This window comes from Symphalangus syndactylus, chromosome 20, assembly GCF_028878055.3.
Source record: "Symphalangus syndactylus isolate Jambi chromosome 20, NHGRI_mSymSyn1-v2.1_pri, whole genome shotgun sequence".
NCBI classification, from domain to species: domain Eukaryota; kingdom Metazoa; phylum Chordata; class Mammalia; order Primates; family Hylobatidae; genus Symphalangus; species Symphalangus syndactylus.
Window position 1 is genome coordinate 46,564,718 of NC_072442.2, and position 18,600 is coordinate 46,583,317.

At 37.2% G+C, this 18,600-nt stretch overlaps 2 protein-coding genes and 1 pseudogene across 8 annotated transcripts in view; all 3 read right to left on the reverse strand.

Moving 5' to 3' along the window:
• NSF (N-ethylmaleimide sensitive factor, vesicle fusing ATPase) overlaps positions 1-18,600 on the reverse strand; it is a 167,085-nt gene that overhangs the window by 25,769 nt on the left and 122,716 nt on the right. For all 7 annotated transcript variants that reach the window (XR_010118223.1, XR_010118224.1, XM_055258381.2 and 4 more), the window contains exons 15-17: positions 17,525-17,658; positions 5,528-5,594; positions 3,211-3,290 (exon numbers count right to left, since the gene is read on the reverse strand). Coding sequence is in view for 5 of the 7 variants with exons in the window: in XM_055258381.2 (XP_055114356.1) it covers positions 3,211-3,290; positions 5,528-5,594; positions 17,525-17,658 (281 nt within the window). In the remaining 2 variants the exon portion in view is untranslated. The remainder of the gene's footprint in view (positions 1-3,210; positions 3,291-5,527; positions 5,595-17,524; positions 17,659-18,600) is intronic.
• LOC129470520 (vesicle-associated membrane protein 5-like) lies at positions 5,607-13,751 on the reverse strand (the record flags this gene model as incomplete). Its single annotated transcript, XM_055258372.2, has 1 exon — positions 5,607-13,751. A coding segment is annotated over one exon (384 nt), but the record flags the coding sequence as incomplete, so codon positions are not given.
• Positions 12,242-12,400, reverse strand: LOC129470776 (uncharacterized; annotated as a pseudogene).

Sequence of the window (18,600 nt, forward strand, 5' to 3'; positions counted from 1 at the left end):
GAAAAATGCTCACAACTTTTGTTTTCTTACCAGTAATATTTTTCTATCACTCTATGCATTTCTACAATATTTAGCTGAATATATCTTTAATATTTAATTAAAAACATCTGAAAAAACTATATGCTAATGGTTTGAGAAAGTGAATGCTTCCATTTTACAATGACTAATATTCTTAACACTTGGATCAGCCTGAAAATTTCCCCTTATTTTCTTGAGAGAATATAAACATTTTAAAAAGCAGGGTGGTATGACAAAGCACATTTTTATTTTGTTAAATACATGCCAACTAGAAATACTACAAATACTAATTTATCCTGTCACTGATTCATGTATACTGCAGGTAATCTGGCAGTCCAGGTCAGAGTCACCAAATTCAGATTAATGACCAGATGGTATTCCCTTCAGAGAGAACCCCTGCCATTTCCAATCACTAAGGCAACCACATTTCTTACTTCTTACATATTTCTATATTCTTCCTCTTCAGTCCTTAGATAAATTCATTCCATGTTCTTTTTAAATGATCCAATTCCTCTTTCTCCCAAGCTGGGCCATGTACCTTGGATGCTCACCCCTCACTTCTAACTCTATGTCTCCTTTCATCATTTAAGTAGCTTCTAAACCACTTCTAAAAAATGTAATCACTTGAGATATGGTTCACAGAGCACAGTTTACCCATTTAAGTGCACAATTCAGTATTTTAGTATATTCACAGATATCTACAACACCACCAAAATCAATTTTAGAGCATTTCTATCACTCCAAAAAGAAACCCCATACCCATTAGCAGTGACCTCTCATTCTTCTCATTTTCCCCTCCCAGCCCTAGGCCATCCCAAATATACTTTCTGTCTTTATAGATCTGCCAATCCTGGACATTTCACATAACTGGAATCATCCAATATGTGGTCTTTTTGACTGGCTCCTTTTGCTTAGCATGTTTTCAAAGTTCATTCATGTTGTAGTATGTAATGGTACTACTTTTTTTTATTGCTGAGTAATATTCCATTATATGGATATGCCAGATTTTATCAGATAAATGTTTAGTTATGAATAATGCTGCTATGAATACTCACATACAAGCTTTCATGTGGACATGTTTTCATTGCTTGTAGGTGTATACTTAGTGGAATAGCTGGGTTATATGGTAACTCTATGCTTAACCTCTTGAGGAACATCCTTACCGGCAGTGCATACAGGTTCCAGTTTCTCCACATCTTCACCAGCACTTGTCATTATCTGACTTTTTGATGACAGCCCTTCTAGCAGGTATGCAATGAGTGGTATCTCACTATTGGTTCTGACTTGCATTTCTCTGATGACTAATGATGTTGAGTACCCTCTTCTTATACTTATTGGCCATTTGAACTTTACTTATTTTTGAATGTTTTCACTCTTATCATACCCTGTCTAAATATAAACTCCAGCAATATGAAAACACTTAAGCCCACTAAAATGAAAAGACACTGAAAAAATTTTTTTTGTTGATAAGGTATTTGTGAAGCACGTATGTATAAACCTCTATGCCATTGGCTGTGAGATTTAAAAGCATAAGATAATGTTCCTTCCCTCAAAAATCTTACAATAAGTTTTACAACACAGAAACAATTATTCTTAAATCTTAGTGTGGCAGATCATTCGTTAATAGTTTGTTTATTTCTGTTAGTATCTACTTTGGATCACAAATGCTTCTCAGCCAAGGGGGTGTACCTCTGTTTAAATCAATGTGTATAGTATTTAACAATGTAAAGAACAAGAAGTATAAGATAGCACTGAAGTTAATCTTCCTTCTCCCAAGAGTGACTTTTAGCATAAATCATTTTCAGCTAAAGAAGAAGAAATATTTTAAGAAATAAATTTAAATGCCTAGAAAAAGTCCCACATTCTAAGTTTTTAAAATTAATGTGCTGATATAATAAAGTTTTTTTGTGTGTGCATAATATATGTAGATGTTGGGGGGTAATTATTTCTGCTTCAGCAACTTCAGATATATATGTTTACTTATTTATGAAAATATTGGAGGAATCATGATATATGTAGATATTGGGGGGTAATTATTTCTGTTTCAGCAACTTTAGATATATACGTTTACTTATTTATGAAAATATTGCAGAAATCAGAGAAAGGGAAAATACACTCACCTCTCTAACTTCACCCTTAGTATAAGCTAAGACTCCAATTACTAGGAATGATGGTTTATGAAAAGCTGATTTAAAAATCCTTCCACAGTACATATATGTTGCAAATTTTCAAGATTGTTACAGGTTATGTTTCTTTTCATTATTTTAGAAGTTAAAAAAACTCTAGAAAAACCAAGGCAAGTCATTTACTTTTAAGTGCAAAATACACGCACATATATAACTGTTAAATTAAAAATTAGATTCACCAGTTTAAGAGTAAATATTTTCCTTACAGATTAGTTTCTATCTCTAACTTTAAATATGAGATTCTCATACAGACATTAAGATGCTTTTCAGGTCAGTGCTTAACTGCTTTGTACCTGCCTTTGATTGGCATTTTTCAAGGTTACAGCATGCAGAATCAGTCAAGAGAACTCATGTCTTGTGACACAGCCAAACATGCTCTGGCAGCCTCTACGTAATTAACATATTTAACCAACCTTCATAGGCTGGTTTTAAGTTTGTTAACCTACCAAAATCACAAGTCTGTAATAGCCACATCAATAAAAATGCAACCACAGGAATCAAGATCCTGGCTATAAATTCACTCCTCAAAAGTGCCACATGACCCAAGAAAAATAACTCAAGATCATCTGTTAAAAATAGTTTTTTTTAACTGCCCAAAGAAAATAAACTTAAATATCCCCATAAACAAATTTTTAGGAAAACCCATGAAATTATAAATGAAACATATGGGAACATATTCAATGCCTTCTCTATTAATATCATAATCTCCCTTGGGAGTTGGAGGTAGTAGGGATATGTAATATGGTGGAAAACTTACAAAACAACAAAATACAATGCTAATCCCAAAAACTGTGGGATTTTGATTTCTTCAGAAAAGGAATGGAAAAATTCTGTTGAGAAAACAATTTACCTTAAGCAGAAGTCAAGACCAGATGACCTTTCAAAATCCTTTCAACAACAGAATTTTATGTTTATGATAACCTGCTTATTTAAAGATTGCATCATTATATGCAATTTACTGAAAAACTCTTTGTTAAAATATTCCTTATTAGTAGTATTATTTTACCTGAGGAGGTGCCTTTTTCAGTAAAACGAGAAGAGCCTGTAATACAAGATTTGAAAATCGAGGGCCAATAGGGACATAATCTGGAAAAGAAACATTATTATGTTTAGGGATCTGATACACATGCACATATTCAAAACATTCAGTTTTTTTTTTTGCGCCAAAAGTAAACACAGTCCCTACATAAGCAGAATATGTATAGAATAAGAAAAAAAAATTTTTAAAGAGTAAACAGTTTTGAATAAGTCATACAACTATTTATAATAAGAAAAAAATATCTCTAATAACCTAAATGCTTAAAATATAAGAACTCTTATCTGTAACTTTTTTTTTTGAGATAGGGTCTTGCTATGTTGCCCAGGCTTGTCTTGAACTCCTGGGCTCAAGCAACCCTCCTGCCTCAGCCTCCCAGGTAGCTGGGATTATAGGTTACCATAATCTCACTGTACTCGGCTCTATAAATTTTTTGAAAAAGCTTCTAAATATTCACTTTGAGTTCATGTAGATGTTTTTTCTGGGATTATTTTGGAAGGAAAAAAAAATTCCAGGTGTATTTACCAAGCATTTCTAAGAAGTTACTGCAAACCATGGCCATTCAGTACACTGATATTAAAACATGATGTTAGAAAATGGGCAAAGGGGAAAACAAGGAATTTCAATAAAATGGAAACAGTGGCAGAACCACTAAGATTGGCCCTCAGATGGTAAGGAACAGATAACTTTCTAAGAGAACATCCGACCTGTTAAACATTTACCAATAATTCAAGATTCAGTGTAAATGCCACCTGCTTAGCTTTCTCTGTGTACTGCACATGCACCCCTGCCCTGTGCTTAGAGCTACTCGCAGGCCTTCTGAGGTCAAAACTGATCCCTCCATTTTGAGACTATCCACCTGATGAGAACAGTGGGAGGGAAAATAAAAATAAAAAAATAAAAACCAGAATATCCAAAATACATGGCACATTCTACTTTGCATTAACATTTGCCAACATATGTTATAAAGACAGGCAGCATCTTCTTTTTCTGAGACTCTAATACTTCTACCAGAGGAGGAATGGCTCAGCAAGTGCTTACTGAATAAATGAGCAAGCATGCACAGATGATAACTATTCATACCAGCGAAATGTACTCAGAGGGCACACATTCCTGACATGGTAGTGTTGCTATGACCACACACCTCAATTGTGTTAAGATAAAGGAATTTACACAGAGCTATGAGCTTGTGCCTAAAAGCTTTTAAAGAAATCATCCCATAAATTGGGCTGAGATGTATCAAACCTAGCAGACCCAAAACCCACTATCAATTTATGCAGCCCTCACAGATATACCTGCTTTGCTTTATAACAGACACTGCCAAAACTTAAAAAAATAAATAACAGAGGACCAAAAGCAGGTCTGAAAATCATGGGAAAAATGCAGTAAGAACAGTTAGCTTGAAATCACGACTACACCATTATGGACAGCTTAAAGAAGAAGGGATTATTCAGACATGGGGTAGTATTTTCAGATGTTATTAAGTCACCAGGTGGGTTTCTATTTCAACAGAGTGTATTACCCCTTCCTGAGCCATTGTTGTAATGAATTTATGTCAGACTGATTTAATTTTACAGTGAAATAAAATTAACAACTTTCTGGCCCTTCCTTGCAGTTTATTTCTTATGAGTTAAGTACCAGGACCAAGTCTTTTTCATGTTTGTATCCTGTAGGAGTGCACTTCAACATAGGAGATATTTAATACATATTTAAAAAATTACTATAGAGCACTTTTAACTTAACAAAATTTTTTCAAGATTTATTATCCCATTTTTGTCTTCACAATTACTCTGTGGGATAAGCAAGAGAGGGATTATAGTCTCTGTTTTGTAAGAGCAGAAACTGAGGTGCAGAGAGCTTACAACTTCTGCCCTTAGTGTTTTAGTGAATTTGAGGATTTCGCTGTGATCCTAAACCCTTCTTTCATTAGTTCTGTCAAAGTTCACAAGTGAATTTCTGAGCTCAGAGGTCCTAAATAACAGATATACCCATCAATGAAAATTACTAGTCATTTACTATGGCAAGGGCACACTAGAAGATACAAAATGAGATGTGGGCCCTTACAAGAAAGCAGTTTATAATAGTGTTATAGTCACAGGGCATATTAAAATGAACACTATCATTGATGTCAGCTATTTAAAAGAGAATGTTATACTTCCTTGTAAGACAAAGAAAGGTATTTCTATTGCTTTACAGTTTATAAATACTTGTTAATTTTCTCTTGTAACTTTTGAGATATTAGCTGTAATGTGGCAAAGATAATACAACAACAGAAGTTAGGACTCACCAAGCAATCTCTCAATGTCATCCACAACCACACAACTGAGCTGGGATTTGTATGCATCATCAAAGATCTGAAAGAAAACAAAGTCATTTATTATCTCACTGTCCTCCATAGTTACGACAATTTCCAAGAAGTTTAGTTACTTCTCTAGCAATACTAAACAAAGCACAGGAAAACACCAACACTTTGGACTATAATAAATTAGAATTGACACACTGGATCACCGCTGAACAGAGAGCAGGCTAAGGCTGTTTTCAGCACTAACAGCTGTGTGTGTCACACCTGGGCAGGATGGGGACTAGCTGATCATTAATCAACTGACACATCCCATCACTTCTATCACACTGGTCTCTGGTATCTGTTTCAGGAGCAGGACTTTAGTGTAATGACTCAAGAGCTAGATGGAGCCACAAGAGATGTGTAAAATAAAACTAGATGTCATTTTATTATCTGTAAGAATTGTGGCTCTGTTAAGCAGAAGTAACACTGAAAGATGAGAATTCTGTCAGCTCAAATCAGACCATAATGGTAAAAGAGCTTACAAAAGAATTAAAGGTTGAGTATGAAGAATCAGATAGATGCACGTATAAAACCAGAAAAAACATAAGAATGCACTGTCTTAAGATGGTCAGGGAAATGAGAATGAAATTAAGCAGTGAAGGAACTGTTTTAGCCTGCCAAGGATATAGTAATTTTCAAACCAGATAGAAGAATTAGCTTATCTGCAAATTGAATAGAAGTACTCAAGGCCTTGAGACTAGCCTTTTTGGAAATGAAAGTCCTATTCCATAGACAACAGGTGGGGCTCAGGAAATCTCATCGGTGTCATGCGTAAGAATTAGTTTCTGCATCCCAGCCCCATCTCTCTGGTTGGTAACCAACCTCAGTACACCAAGATAGTAAACCCGCACCAACATCTTGCTTGGAATGGCATATATTCCTTCCTGGGTATCTTTTAACCATTGAAGATTTATAACTAGGTACAGAAATAAAGTCAAACTCATGATATTAACCATTTTTCATGTTAGGTTTAAAAACAACCTGTGTATACTTGGTTTTTAAAGTATTCCTAACAATTAAGTTACCATAATAGAGTCTCACTGTGACCATCTTGATTCAGTTCCTTCCTTACATCTTTCCTGGCATAAATACTGACAATTTCTCCAGATATTTAATCAGGTCAACCCCTCTGGTGAAAACGTTTTCCTATGCACCATCCCTTTACCCCCTAATTACCCTCCCACACTCTGTCTAAACCCCATCTCTCCTTTTGTCCTAAGCTATCTGTCTCCCCACTGGACTGTGAGGTGGATAAAAGCTTTACTCTGTTCATGTTATGTCTAGTGCCCAGCACAGAACAGAATTCAGTAATGATGTCTGCTCTATAGGTTCAATGGTTGAAACAACACAAGTTCCAGTTCCATCTTGCCATAAATCACTTGTCTTCTCCTTTGGCACAGGATTTTGTATATTACCTATATATATTATTGATTCATTGTACTATTTTTGTATTATACTAGATTGCAAGCCCTCAGATGGCAAGCACTGTCTTAATTACCTCTGTATCCTCATATCATTTAATATAATGCCTTATTAGAGAGTAACTAAGAAGTATTTACTAAAAGAATAAATTTACACATTTTAAATGCAAGTAGAAATATTAAGGGGGAAGTTGGAGATATCTGATTGAAGTCAGGGAATGGAAATCACTCTCAGGGCAGTGACTGCTGAAACCATGACAGAGGACGCCATCTTCAAGGAGAAATGGTAGAAGAAGAAGAAAAAAGGCCTAAGGATTGAGTCTTGGAGTGCTGCCTTATTCATTCACTCATTCAACAAATATTTTTGAATTCTTACTATGTACCAAGCATTAATGAAGGCACTGCAGAGAATAAATAAGACAAAAATGATCCTACTTTCACAAAAGTTAGAGTTGGGGAAGCAAGTCACATGTAATTATAACAAAGCATGACATTATTAGGCTAGGGGAAATACAAGATGATATGGGGGCACAGGGTAGGCAGTATTTCCCCAGTGCCTTGGAAGTCAGGCATAACTATGGGGCTTGCTTTGGTTAATGAAATATGAGGGGAAATATACCCCTTTCTGAAAGAAGCCTTAGGAGTCACTGCATGATTCACCATACTCCTTTCCCTGCCTTGGCTATCATGGAATCAGATGTAAGACGGGGCCTCTATTATCTATTAGCTTGAGTCTCTGAGAAAATACAATGAACAGAAATCACTGAGCCATGATGGAGACATAGTAGTGTCAATAAAAAATAAACTTTGTTGTGTTAAGCCACTGAGATTTTCGGGTTATTCTTTCATGCAGCATAACTCAGCCTATCTTGACTCTTAAATGGACTTAGGGAGTCAGGACAGTCTCTTAAATTTAGTAAGTGACACTTAACCTGAGACTTGAAGCATGAACAACAGTCAACCAGTGGAAAGGTGGAAGAAAGTGTCCTAAGGAGTATATACTGAAAATTAGGAGACACAGAGATGTGAACATTCAGGAACACTGTAGGAACGGTCAGTAAGAATTAAAATAAAGTGGTGTTGGTGTCAATGTCAGTGGAGTGGTAGGCGAGATGAATTAGAAGAGGTGATGAAGGAATTTGGACATAAAGAGTCTTACAAATTTCATGAGTTAAAATTTTATTGTAAAGGCAATAAAAAGCCACTAAAGGGTTATAAGCAATGGACTGACATGTCAGGCTTATGTTTTAGAAACATTTTCCTGATTGTATAGAAAAGCATTAGAGGGGAATAATAGTTAATTGAGATTGTAGAATTCTAGTGAGAAATGATGGTGGCCAGGGAGTGGGTGTGCTGATAAGTGGACAGAATCTAGAGATGTTTAGGAGGAGGAACTGAAAGAACTTGGTGAATGAATGGGTGTGGTGATGAAAGAGAAAACTGGAGTCAAGGATCCGTCCTGATTTGGCAACTGAAATAAAACACAGAGGTGAAGCTGGTTTGAAAATGGATCACAAGTACATTAAAGAGCAAGAAGAGAAGGGCCTTTTATCTTCTCCTCCCCAAACACAGAAAAAGAGAAAATGAGAATAGGGTATTTATTTCTGTCTCTTGATACATAATGATGGCTCCTTTTGTCTTTGAGTTGGTACATTCGAGACAACTGAAAAGCTCAGAAGCAGTTCTACAGTGGTTCTTTGCTACTTTTTTTGAAGACGGAACCAATAGGGCAGCCAATGTGGCATTTTATAAACTCAGGTAATTTTAAGGAATCACTGAAAATAATGCTTTGCTTTTCAAAACATTCTTCAGAATTCTACTAAAAGCTCTGATGCAAGCATGTAACTCTGACCATCAGGCTGTGAGATCATGGATTAGAGCCATAGGGACCTGGGACACCACAGCCTGGCTGGTTGCAGTAGTTCTATGTTTTTCCTTCTCAAAACAATGTACAGCTTATATGGCTGCAAGGACCTTACTCAGGACATTGCTTAGGTCTAAACTGATGATGACTTGCTACATGGTATGTAGTCTCACCAACTTATCTCAGATATTGTAATTCACAAAGCATTTCAAATCACTTCACAGTTGACTGCATGGCCTACACACAACATTTCAGAGGAAAAATACCTGCAGCAGTCACTTAATATCAAGTAGTGACGCTTGTTTTTGTTTTTTGCAGTCGGTCTCTGTACTAATTACTATCAGAAGGAGAGGTTCACTCACAGCAAGCTCTATTAACACACCGACCATGACGAAGGCTGTGCAATCCCAGTTGTAACTTGACTAGTTTCAGGTAACCAGTCAACTGAAACTCCTCTGGGTAGCTACTCTGCTCTAATTTAAATACATACACACACACACCCCTTTCTCTTCTCACACGTAAATTTTCTTCCTTATCTAGTCACTAGTGCAACCTGTGCTCATAACTCTTCCCAGGATCCACGATTTCTGCCTAGTCTCCTCAGTCCCTTAGTCCCTTTCACCCTTTCTGGCCCAGGCCCCAGCAGAATTCTCACTAAGAAGATACTCAGAGTTGGCTGGCAAGTACATGAGGTTAGCTGCCACAGTAAAATCCAAGTGAGATATTTACATACTAGGCCAGGAAGCTGCACCACAACTTTAGGTAGATAAATCCCAGAAGGAGGAGACATACTGGAAAGAAAGATGCGAGAAAAGTAAAATTGTACAAACTGCCCTGGTCAGACGAGTACAACTGAAGTGCCAAACTCACCGTGAGTTATAGCACACAGCAGGTAACACAGTGCTTGCTCTAGATCCAAAGATGCCCCAACACAGAAGATACCAGGATGGCTGAGGCTGGAAGTAAGAAGGTAAGAACCATATCTTACAGACTCCCCCCCAAAATTAATCTTAAGAATGTACAGTCAGCCTAGTTTTATTACAAAGTTTCCTGTAGAACAGGTAAAATTATCGACATATATATAGGGTCTTAAAGTTAGGTGGGAAGTCTGAAAGAGAAGGCTAAAGAAAAAAAAAAGAAAGAACTGAAGAAGGAAACAATGTGGGAAAGAGTGGCATCAGTCAGCCTGTGTCTCATGAAATAACGGGAGGTCTACTCTAAAGGAAGGAAGAGCAGCTCTAGAAAACACAGAAGCCCATTATATCCACCTGTGCACATAATGAGATTGTCATATTAAACTGTAACCCCTCTTGCATACAAAGGTGGAGGTATGACACAGGCTGGAGGGGCATGAGAGACAACCTAGAGTGTGGGGAGCCTGGGCTTAAGGCAAGAGTGTGCCACATGCACTCCATGAGCACTGAGGGACAGGAGAAGCGGGGTTCTGCCACGCAGGGATTAGAGGCAGGTCTGAATATGGTGCTCAAGGACACAGCAAGCTCTTAAGTCAAAGAGCCCACTCCTGGGATCTTCAGACAAGTGGGGAGCCACCTGTGTGTGGGACGGGGGCAGCAGCTATGGGCTCCACAGTCTACACAAGTGCAAATGGGAGCACACCAGCATTAGTTCCATTAATCCCAGCCTTTTGGGATCACAAGCCACAACAAGCATGCTCTCAGGAGATTCAGCCCTCCATCCTCTGGGACCTCCTTAGTGCCCTTAGGTAAGCAAAGCCAAATACTCTGGTTCTTCTGGGGGCTGAAAGACTTCATCTCAATTCTGAAGTGCTTACCGTGAAGTACCTAGTTAGTAGAAATCTGATGACTGTAGGAATCTGATGGCTTAGAAAATCCCTAATGCAGTAAATCTGTCAGCGATTAGTTAAAAGCATACTCTAATCACATTTGGTAGCATATAAAAACGTAAATGAGCAAATTCAAATGGGTGCTATCAGTAATAATCTCTAATTTCTAAAAATAACTTGGGAGTAGACCAAGCAAACATTAGCTGTCTGCTAATGAAACTGCCTCAGGAAGTGGACCTAAACTTTTGGCAAAGCTCTAAAGCTTCCCGGAATGACCTTAAAATCCTTTATTTGTTCTCCTTGCTTTTCAGGAAAAAATCTTACATTTTCACATATCGTGAGCCACAGAGAAGGGTATTCTTAATAATATAAAAAGTCACAAGGTCTGAAAGTTCTACATCAGCCTCCTTTCTATGCCAAAGAGATACAAGTGCCAAAGGACACAGTGTACTGAACAAAACAACAACAAATGCCCACCCCCAGCCATACAGGGACCTGTAGTCACTTCCGAAGTGCCCACTTCTCTCAGCTAATACATGCAAAAACTTCAACAAATCAGCTACATTATATATTAGGATGTTAACCAAAAACATCCAAATTCTGTTGCTTAGTAACTGCTGTCAAAAGATCCAATTTCCAGCTCTGCTCTTTGTATAGACTAAACCATGAAAAGAGGAGGATTAGGCATCACGATTCTGTTCTGTGCAGACTACAATTTGCAGTGGGATTTACAGGAGGATATTCAAAGAAGATTATTTCTTTCTTGCAAAGCTAGTGGAAAGGAAAATTTCTTCCATTAATTTTCAATCCTTTGAAAATAAGACTATATCATGTTATTAATGGGTACAGTTTTATAAATCACTGGTAGTTTAACTTAATTTTGTTCAATTTAGTTCTATCTGATTTTTCTACTTCATCTCTACTGATTGTATACTCAGAAAGCATCAAGATTAGGTAATTAGTTAAAATCAAATTCTGCTTTCTTCTTTTGTTCATTTAATGGCACGAATAGAACTAGTAAAATAGATTTTTAAAAAAGTATTGATGCAAAAATGGATGAAGGAATTAAAATTTAAAAATAGAATGAAGTTTGGGAAGCAAACATAAAATAGGGGAGAAGGGGAAGGTCTGTGAATACTTCAAATATCTTAATGGAACATATGGTATACCCCCCAGAACGTGAGGACAATACCTCATACATACTTCAGCAGTGTTGAGGAGTTTATCCATGGAGAAAGGATTCACTAATAAGCAAATTAAGAGAAGTACAAGGTGAATTTTAAATTAATTGAGAATAAACTACTTTCATGTATTTTAGCATCATCCATTTGTGAAAAAGAGGCAATAGTATAATTATAATAAAATCTCATGTACTCATTAAAGCAAGCCTAACAGCCCTCTCTACTAACAAAATCTCTTACCTGTTGGTTTAAGTAATAAAATGGTATGTAAAGATGCTCTATGAATTAACTAATTCAGACCACACATCTTTAACAAAAATTAATGTGTTAGATATTTTTCAGTTTCAGATTATTGTCATTGCAAAACATTTTGAAAAATCTTAAATTTGAGCATTTAGTCATTGAAATGTAGCTAAAGAAAAAACTAAATGCCAACCTTCTGCTTATCAAATTGGCAAAAAATATTTTAATAATATCAAGTATGGGTGAGAATCCCAAGAAACTCATACTCCACACTTGATCTTAGCCAAAAGGCCGAGAAGCGATGAAACTCATACTCTTATATGATGAGGCTACAAGTGCAAATTAGTACAACATTCTGAAGGGGTAGGCTTATAAAACCAAGAGTATTTTTTACCTAAGAGTTTTGATAGCACTATGTATCAAAAATCTTTACAATACTAATATTTTTACCTTAGCAATCCCACTTCTGAGAATTTGTCATAAGGAAATAATAAAAAATGTATGTATAATAATAAGTAAAAATAACCACTACACTTCATTGATTTCATATTATATCCCAGGCACTGTGTGATACTTTACAGAAATTACCATCTAATCCTCATAACCCTATAATGCAGCTATTATCTTCATTTGACAGATGAGAAAACAGTGGCTTATAGGTTAAATGACATATCCAAGGTCATTCGGCCGGTCAGGGTGGAGAGCTGAGCAAGCCCAAATTCTCGGCCATGTTATACTACTCTAGTGAAGAAAAATCTAATGAGAAAATGGGGGCAGTAATTTCCCTAGTTTGGTAGTCCTATGGAATACTGTTTTTATATAAATTTTAAATTTTTAGTTATGGCAACATAATAGTTATACATATTTATGGAGTACACGTACCATTTTGATACAAGTATAAAACATGTAATGATCAAATAAAGGTAGTTGTGAAACTCATTAAGCATGTATCATTTCTTTTTGTTAGGAATATTCAATTTCCACTCTTGTAGTTATTTTGATCTATACATAAATTTTTTTTTTTTTTTAATCAGCTTTTACTGAGCTTCAGGTGGGGCTGGCCCTGCATGGCCAGTATGGCAGGGTGCCCTCGAGGGCCAATCTATGGCGTGACAGGAAATGCAGGGGTGCACATGTTGGGGCTGCCCTTTGGCACTCACTGGGGTGGGTCAGGGGTCAGCAAACACCAAGGGTCAGCAAACACCAAGGTTCTCTGGAGACTGGAACCAGCCAGTGCAGCCATTTGGCTTCTCCCTCAGGACCAGCTGAGTCAGTCCCCAGGCCCTGAGGTGGTGCCTGCATCCTGGGTCTGTGGGACATTACTGCTGTCATTGCTCTGAGGGAGAAAGACGGCCAGCCGCTCAATCAGGATGATGAGTAGGCTGCCACCCACCACTAGCCCCAAGTAGCTCCGACAACGGATGTTCTCCCAGCACTTCTTCTGGGCCAGGGTCTTTGTTGTCTTGCTGAAGGCTGAGCTCATATCCAGGAGTTGGTCTGAACACTGCTCCAGTTCGGCCAGCTTCCCATCACGCTCCAGGACCTTGTCAAAGTTGTTAAGCATGATTTCCATCACCTTGTTCGCTTGCCGCTGGCACTGCTCCAACTCTTTCCCTGCTATCGCCCCCACCACCAGGCCCACTCCCCAAACTACACATTATTTTATTTTATTTTTTAGACGGAGTCTTGCTCTGTTGCCCAGGCTGGAGTGCAGTGGTGTGATCTCGGCTCACTGCAACCTCTGCCTCCCGGGTTCAAGCGATTCTCCTGCCTCAGCCTCCTCAGTAGCTGGGATTACAGGGCACGTGCCACCACGCCTGGCTAATTTTTGTATTTTTAGTAGAGACCGGGTTTCACCATGTTGGTCAGGCTGGTCTCGAACTCCTGACCTCGTGATACCCCCACCTCAGCCTCCCAAAGTGCTGGGATTACAGGCGTGAACCACTGTGCCTGGCCCATGATTATTAAGTATAGTTAATTTATTGTGCTGTGGAACACTAGATCTTATTACTTGTATTTAATGGTATTTTTGTTACCACTACCCTTCCCAGCCTCTGATAACCATCATTCTAACTCTACCTCCGTGAGTTCAATTGTTTAGTTCCCATATATGAATGAGGACATGTGATATTTGACTTTCTGTGCCTGGTTCTTTCACTTAACATAATGTCTTCCAGGTCCTTCATCCATGTTGTTGCAAATGTCAAGGATTTCATTCTTTTTAACTGGCGGTGTTACAGTCCACAGTGTATATGTGTCACATTTTCTTTATCCATTCATCCACTGAGGGACATTCAGGCTGATTCCATTCCACTACTGTGAATACTGCTGCAATGAACTTGGGAATATAGAGAACTCTTTGATATATGATATTATTTATAATTGTGAAAAAAACCTGGAAACAACCTAATTGTCCAACAAAAAGGGATTGTTCAGATATTAGACAGCTATTAATTTAAAATAATATTCAGATTAGCTTTAGTTACACTGAAAAAAGTTCATAATATTTTAAGTGAAAAAAGCAAGTTTACATCAGTATGTTTCAATGTAATCCCCAACATATAAGGGAGGGGTATATGTGTTCATGTGTGCACGTGTGTCTGAGTAGAAAAGAGAATTGAAGGTCAGATATGAATTTATTTTTATTTTCTTCTGTTCTTTCTTGTATTTTCTAAATTATTTCTGTAATTAGAAAAAGCTACCTTAATTTTTGCACTTACAACAACAAAAGAAAGGTTTTCTTCAGAATTATAAAACTTTATAAATTATTTGTGCTCTGAAAAAAAAATTAAAACATCTTCTTTCCATCCTCACACTAAAAATGGAGGTGCAGGCTGGGCACAGTGGCTCACGCCTGTAATTCCAGCACTTCGGGAGACTGAGGAGGGCAGATCACGAGGTCAGGAGATCGAGACCATCCTGGCTAACACAGTGAAACCCCGTCTCTACTAAAAATACAAAAAAATTAGCCAGGCATGGTGGCGGGCGCCTGTAGTCCCAGCTACTTGGGAGGCTGAGGCAGGAGAATGGCGTGAACCCAGGAGATGGAGCTTGCAGTGAGCCGAGATCACGCCACTGTACTCCAGCCTGGGCGACAGAGCAAGACTCCATCTCAAAAAAAAAAAAAAAAAAAAAAAAAAGGGAGGGGCAAGAACAGTAGTGGGAGGTAGACCAGAACTTATACTAAAGAATGACATTTACATTTCATTTTCAAAAACAACCTGGAAGACTTAGCATCTTTAGACTGGTTTGAGCCCTCAGGCTTTTGTCAACCTATCATTAGGTAACAATGTGAAAACTATTTGCAGGGAAATATTTTGTAATATTTCTAATATATTTCTAAGAAACCTATGCTTCATTCCTTTCTCTTTTCTGAACTTTAATTACAAAGAATAATATTTTTCCCCCAAGGAAAACCAAATATTCTAATATAAATTTATTATACTGCTGAAGCAGAAATAATTTTTATAACTTTAAGAGTGCATGGATGATCCGGACAGTGAATCACGAATTAAAACAATTTTGAATAAGCTTGTATGGACACTTATTTTTATACTCCCTAGCCTTCTACTCATCTAAAACTCTACCTTGAAAGGCTTCAACAATTTGAAGATTAAATCATAAGTTATTAAGTCATTAATTTAACCATTTAAGCCTCTAAAATCAGCACATATTACCTTCCCCCTTCAAGTCAATTTGCAAGAGATTAAAATAATAAAAATGATAATATCTCACACTTACAAAGTAGCTTTGATCTGCAGAAGCCTGAAGTACTTTTTAAAAACTTTACAGAAAAACTAGGACCATCCACCCACATCTCAGAGTACATCTGAGGTAGAAGCTGGCAGCTGGTGGAAAGCAATGGAGTAATTTACCATCTGCAAAGATGACTACTACTTTTGAAAAAGCACAGGAATAGATGATTTAGGAAAATGCAAATAGAATTAGCTATTCAATAAATAAATGGGACATTCAACAGCTACAGATTTCAAGGGCTGTTATTTAAATTTTTACCAGAAGAAGTGGGTTAAGGGTTCCCATCAGAGGGAAAATGAAAAACAAAGAAAAACAGCCCTACCTACTCTAGGGAAATCACTGGTCCCAGTTATTCTATTCTGGGAAGGATAGATACTATTGGTTTCACCTCAGAGACAGAATAAACTATGATATTATAAGTTCTTTTTGCATCTGGCAATATTTCCCTTTCATACTCAATTTCAAACATTTTTATATATTTCTCTGGACTCTTCAGTGTGTATGCCTGGAATCCTGCTACAAGTTCTGCTTCCTCCATCCATTTGAAGTACCCTGTGCAATTTTCTGCCACCTGCACAAACAAGAGACTAGCTTCTCAAGCTTACATTTTTTGGGTGTCATCTTCCTTTTAAATCTATTTCTCCCTTCAGTCTCTTTCCCAAAGAAACACCGAAGAATTCTACAGTACTACATCTTTATAAAGCGAATGCCTAAGAGCAACGTAAAAGAAAACCCTGAGCTGTCTTTACTAGGTAGCACTTCAATTCTCAAGATTCTTTCACTTCATTCTAATTTTCCCACATCTCTTGGACTTAGTTCATATCTACAAAAGGTCAAGCATGAAAAAAAGAATTTAAATAAAAGAAATACTTCAGCTGGATACAAAAACTAATTTCATGACTGTCTGGCAGTATGCAAAATTAGAATAGCAATGGAAACATGATCTAACAAGTAAGATGGGACAGCCATTTAGAGTCTTCATCATTGATTTTTGTTGTTGTTGCATGGCACTTGCTTGAATGTAAGAGAGATGGACCAGATGGTCTTACAGTCTTTTCAGCTCTAGGATTCTATTCTATGCTGTTCTAACTTCACTGATGGTATAAAGTGGCCATGATAATTAAGAAGGTGACGAGGGGCACTTGGAGAAAGGAAGATGGATGAGAACTGCATTAAGTTACCAAGCAGATTCTGATTATTACCTGATATAAAACTATCCCTTTGTAGGGATTCCTGGGACTATTTTCCCATTGATACATCTCTGTCTTCCTCAATTTAATTGACCCCAAAGAGTTCAACTTTGTATGATAATGAAAGAACTTTAAAAAATCATAAATGAATTTGTCCCACTTTATTCAAACATTTTCAACTATAACTCTTTTAATCAAATTGATACAAAACTAGGAAATGAAAATATGTACTAAACAAAGCATAATTTAGAAGGTAAAGGTACTCAATAAAATACATTACAAAGTTAGAAAATCTAAAACAGTCACTGTTTCCCCCATATTCTGCTGATAATTTGGTTCCACTTGAGAAGAACACAGTTGCTATGGGTTTATATGTATACATGTACAAAGGCATATATATGTGCGCACACACACACACACACACACACACACACACACATTTAAGAGATAGGAAATTAAAATGAAAGTAAAATCTTGATACCTTCTTCATGGCCTGACATTTGGCTGTTTCAGAAAAGCCAATCATTTTATCAGGAGAACAGATCTTGATGAATGGAAAGTTGGATTCCTCTGCAATTTTTGCAGCTAAAGCAGTCTTCCCACTGTGAGGAGGGCCTGCATAAAGATATGAGCAAGTCAGGGGAAAAAAGCCAACCTAAGCAAAGGGAAATAAAACAAGTTTAAACTTTTATCCAGAACATACTGAGGTCTCGACTAGTTGCTCATTAACATTTCCTGACACAATTTCACAGCAGACATGTTTTCTCTTATTTATTAGCAACTAAACTTAATGAACTAATTAGCATTTCTCAAAAGTATGGTGAAATACATGCCTCATGACATTCTCACATATCCTTGGTCTTTCAAACTTTTGGCAAAATATATAGAGTGTAAGGGTTTTGCTTCTTAAGAGAATGCATTCAAATGCATATTAGTACTTATGTTGTTAGTTCTATCAAATCATTTGTCTAACAAAAAAAGACAATCTTAGGAGCTGATATTGGGGGCAGGGGAAAACTGCCTTATTAGAAGCAAATGTGATGTAAAAAGTTAGAATTCTAAAGACTCAGGCCTTCTCATAAAGGCAAGCAAATCTATGAACTTACCTACATTTAGACATCCCTGACTTCCCTTCCCTGTTTTGGAAGCTGTGTCCCTTGTTCAACCATAAACCAATCAAATCTTCTTTCCATCTTCTCAGGAACCTGACATTACTGATTGTTCCTTTCTCCCATATGTTCGACTTCTTCCTCTTCCCTGAAGCCTTTCCAAAAGTGTTTTAGCATGTTCTAGTCTGACAGTTTAATACATAACAACAAAAAACTCTTTCTGGACATCATAGCCCTCAAAACTGCACCTTCTTCTCCCTTCAAAATGGAACTTGCCTTATGTAATTATTAACACTGGCTGCTTTTGTTCTTCACCTCCCACCCATCCTCACTAAATCTTACGGCTCCCATCCCCATTACACTGAACAGGCTCCCACCAAGGTCACAAATGATCTCTATGTCATCAAACCCAACAAACACTTTGGTATCTTTTTCAGCCTCTTAGAAG